Source organism: Barbatula barbatula, assembly GCF_947034865.1.
Source record: "Barbatula barbatula genome assembly, chromosome: 17".
In the NCBI taxonomy this organism is placed as follows: Eukaryota; Metazoa; Chordata; class Actinopteri; order Cypriniformes; family Nemacheilidae; genus Barbatula; species Barbatula barbatula.
The window spans coordinates 2,685,387-2,688,766 of record NC_136780.1 but is presented as its reverse complement, the minus strand read 5'-3'; the positions used below and the strand labels follow the sequence as shown (position 1 = coordinate 2,688,766).

Sequence of the window (3,380 nt, the reverse complement as noted above, 5' to 3'; positions counted from 1 at the left end):
CCAACAACAGTTTAACATTAAACTCTAACACCGAAATATCGCATATCCAAACCAAATGACTGTTTGGTTAAAATGCTTGAGGATTGAATGAATGACTTTTCTTAATATTAAAGAACCGAGACCACTGGGGTCTTTTGCGTAGCGGAAAGCATACAGGAGACTCAATTCAACGTCTCCATTCACTTTCTGTCTTATCTCGATTCTGTCCCGGAGAACGGAGAATGCTGTTTTGTTGAACGAATTATTGTTGTAATTACAAATTTCTGTGAAGGAGAAACAGCTGTTGGTCTCATGGAGATCACAAAGCCACTTGAGCTTCCTCTGTGCGTGTGAAATGAAAAGATGAAGACGCTGAGGTTGAGGTTAGACGATGCATGTCACCGACTTTCCATCATAAACACTCAGTCATCGCTGACACAGACGTGCTGTTTAAAGAATAAAACACGTAGATTGGGTTTGGCTGCCCTTGAAGGTAAAAATCTATAAAACCAATTATTCAATTGCACTGACATTGTTTGTGATATTTTGTATTTAAAAAGTTAAGTGATTAACAAAACTTCCCTGTTTTTCCCTTTGGTAACATCTTCAGGATGTCATCTAGAATCTGATCTCGTCTGAGTGAAGCGATTCAAACACCATGACTGATGAAAATGCATCTGGTGCTTATGAATATGACACTGATTATCCAGACGAGATCTGCGATAAAGAAGATGTGCTGAAGGTGGGATCCATTCTCATACCCGTCTTTTTCACACTAGTGGTTGTGTTGAGTTGTATCGGTAACATTCTGGTTCTCATCGTCCTGGCGCTTTACGAGAGCCTCAGATCCCTCACCAACGTCCTCATTCTCAACTTAGCTCTCTCAGATCTGCTCTTCACTTTTGGACTTCCGTTCTGGGCCTCATACTACATCTGGGGTTGGACGTTTGGAGACGTCGGCTGCAAAGCCGTGAAGTTTGTGTTCTACGCTGGATTTTATAGCAGCGTGTTGTTCTTAACTCTAATGACCGTTCAGCGTTATATGGCAGTGGTCCATCCTCTCTCGGACTGGGAGAGATGCAGAGGATTTTCAATCGCTCCCATCATCATCGTATGGATGCTGAGCGGAGCCGGCGCGCTGTTAGGGTCACATCGAAGCACAGTTATAAAAGAATCACCTACAAACACATATTGTGAATACGACAGCATTCAAGTGAAGCTTTGCATTGTTTATCTTCAAAACGGCATTTTCTTCATTGCATTTCTCATCATAGGCTTTAGCTATATAAACATGCGTCAGATGATGATCAATCTACAGACCAAAAGGAAACACAAGACCGTAAGACTAATATTCTATATTTCGTCAGTGTTTTTTATCGGTTGGGCTCCGTACAACATTGTTATGTTTCTAAGATCTTTGACTGATCTTGGTTTATACCCGTTTACAGATTGTAACGTAAGCATTAACCTGGAGTATGCGTTTTATGTTTGCAGACTGTTAGCTTTCTCACACTGTTGCATAAACCCGGCGTTTTATATTTTTGTAGATCGTAAGTTTCAGAATCATTCAAGAGAAATGCTGAAAAGAATTATTCGCTAAATCATGCGTGCTTTTCTCATTACTGTACACATGAACCTATCCAGAAATATGAATATGTTTATATATCAAAGGGTTGTATGGTAACTTGTAAGGTGCTGTGTGTATTTTTATGGAGGATCTTTTGACAAAAATGCAATGTAATATACATAACTATGTCTACATTAATATGTTTATAAAGACTTAATGAAGTTTTGGTTTTTTCATCTTAGAATGAGCTATTTCTATCAACATACACTGCGGGTACTCTTGCATGGAATTCGCCATGTTGTTTCTACAGTACCCCCAAACGGACAAAAAGAGCGCGTATCTTAAACGTACACCATGTTCTTCAGAATATCACAGTTTTGTTCAAACACTCTAAAAACAGCAAGGTAGTTTCAAGTTCAGATACTTTCTAGGTTAATTTAACCCAACCTTTAGGTTGAAATAATGGATTTGCTGAAACAGCCCTCAAACAAGCGCAATTCCCACCTACTGTACATTTACTGTAAAACAACCACATTGACTTTAGATGGAATATTCAAGCTATGCTTTTATGCTACAGCGGAAAATGCAAGTGTGCTCATTTTGAAACTGAGGAAAGTGAGATTTTCGTTCATGTGATCAATGTCTTTCTATGTGGTCTCTGTGGACGGATGCATGACATCACTGACCTACATAAACAGGAAAACAGATGTTAAAACCAATTTACATTTCAGGTAACAAAGTATGCAACGTTTTGAATAAAAATAATATTATAAACCCAGTTACAGAGAGTTGTGGAAGTACTAACTGGCAACTAGAATGTGTCATAAGTCCCTTCATTGTGAAAGTGACGCTTTCATTTCAGTTTATTTGTATGTGCGTATTAGGAAAAGAGGAATGCATGATGCATTAATAATACAAAACAGACACACCTCATTCTTAAAGGTGTGCCAAGAGTTTTATCTCTGGAAAAAGACCAAATTCAGTTTATGATATTTAATCAACATGTTTAATCATTTAACAACCTAATAGCTAAATTAGTTACATTTAAGGAATTTAAAGAATAAATACACAATAATGTATATTATACTTTTTCTAGATTTTATTTGTTAACATACATTACTCAGCATTAAACAATACTTAATACTTATTAATCTTTAAACTACTGCAACATTAAACCAATGTAAAGTTGTATTAATTGAGCACAATGACGTGCTATTTCATTGTATTACCTAAAGTATATTGAGTGTTTTACCTAACATTGACAAAAAGACTGATAAAAGCTCGAATGGCTCATGCATTAATAATAAAACCTGTAAAAATGTATTCATTAAAAAAGGAGACGTCGGTTGCAAAGCCGTAAAGTTTGTGTTCTACGCTGGATGGCAGCATGTTGTTCTTAATTCTAATGACCGTTCAGCGAAACATGGCAGTGGTTCATCCTCTGTCTGACCGGGAGAGATGCAGAGGCTGTTCAATAGCTCCCATCATCACCTTATGGATGCTGAGCGCAGCTACTGCACAGCCAGGCTTTTTTCATAGGCTGGACTCCACATAACATGCTCATGAGAACTCTAATGGAATATTATTTAATTACAGCAAACCGTAATATTTCAATTAATCTTGACTACATGTTTTATGAAAGCCGAACGCTGGCTTTCTCACATTGCTGTTTAAATCCAGTGCTTTATGTTCTTGTGGCTGAAAAAATTCTCAATCATTTAAGTGCAATTCGGGAAAAAGTATTATGTTAAAACACAAGAAAGCAAATCCAGGGCTCAGTTAAAAGAAACAAATTAAGCTACTAACCCCAAACAGGAAGGAATTCATTTTGAAG

General features: G+C 37.3%; 1 protein-coding gene across 1 annotated transcript; it reads left to right on the top strand.

The window, feature by feature from the left end:
* The first annotated feature begins 372 nt into the window (after positions 1 to 372).
* LOC306906570 (chemokine XC receptor 1-like) lies at positions 373 to 1,780 on the top strand. Its single transcript, XM_079478099.1, has 2 exons — positions 373 to 472; positions 590 to 1,780. The coding sequence occupies exon 2, from the start codon at positions 638 to 640 to the stop codon at positions 1,577 to 1,579; it is 942 nt and encodes a 313-aa protein (XP_079334225.1). The 5' UTR covers positions 373 to 472; positions 590 to 637; the 3' UTR covers positions 1,580 to 1,780.
* The last annotated feature ends 1,600 nt before the right edge of the window (positions 1,781 to 3,380 follow it).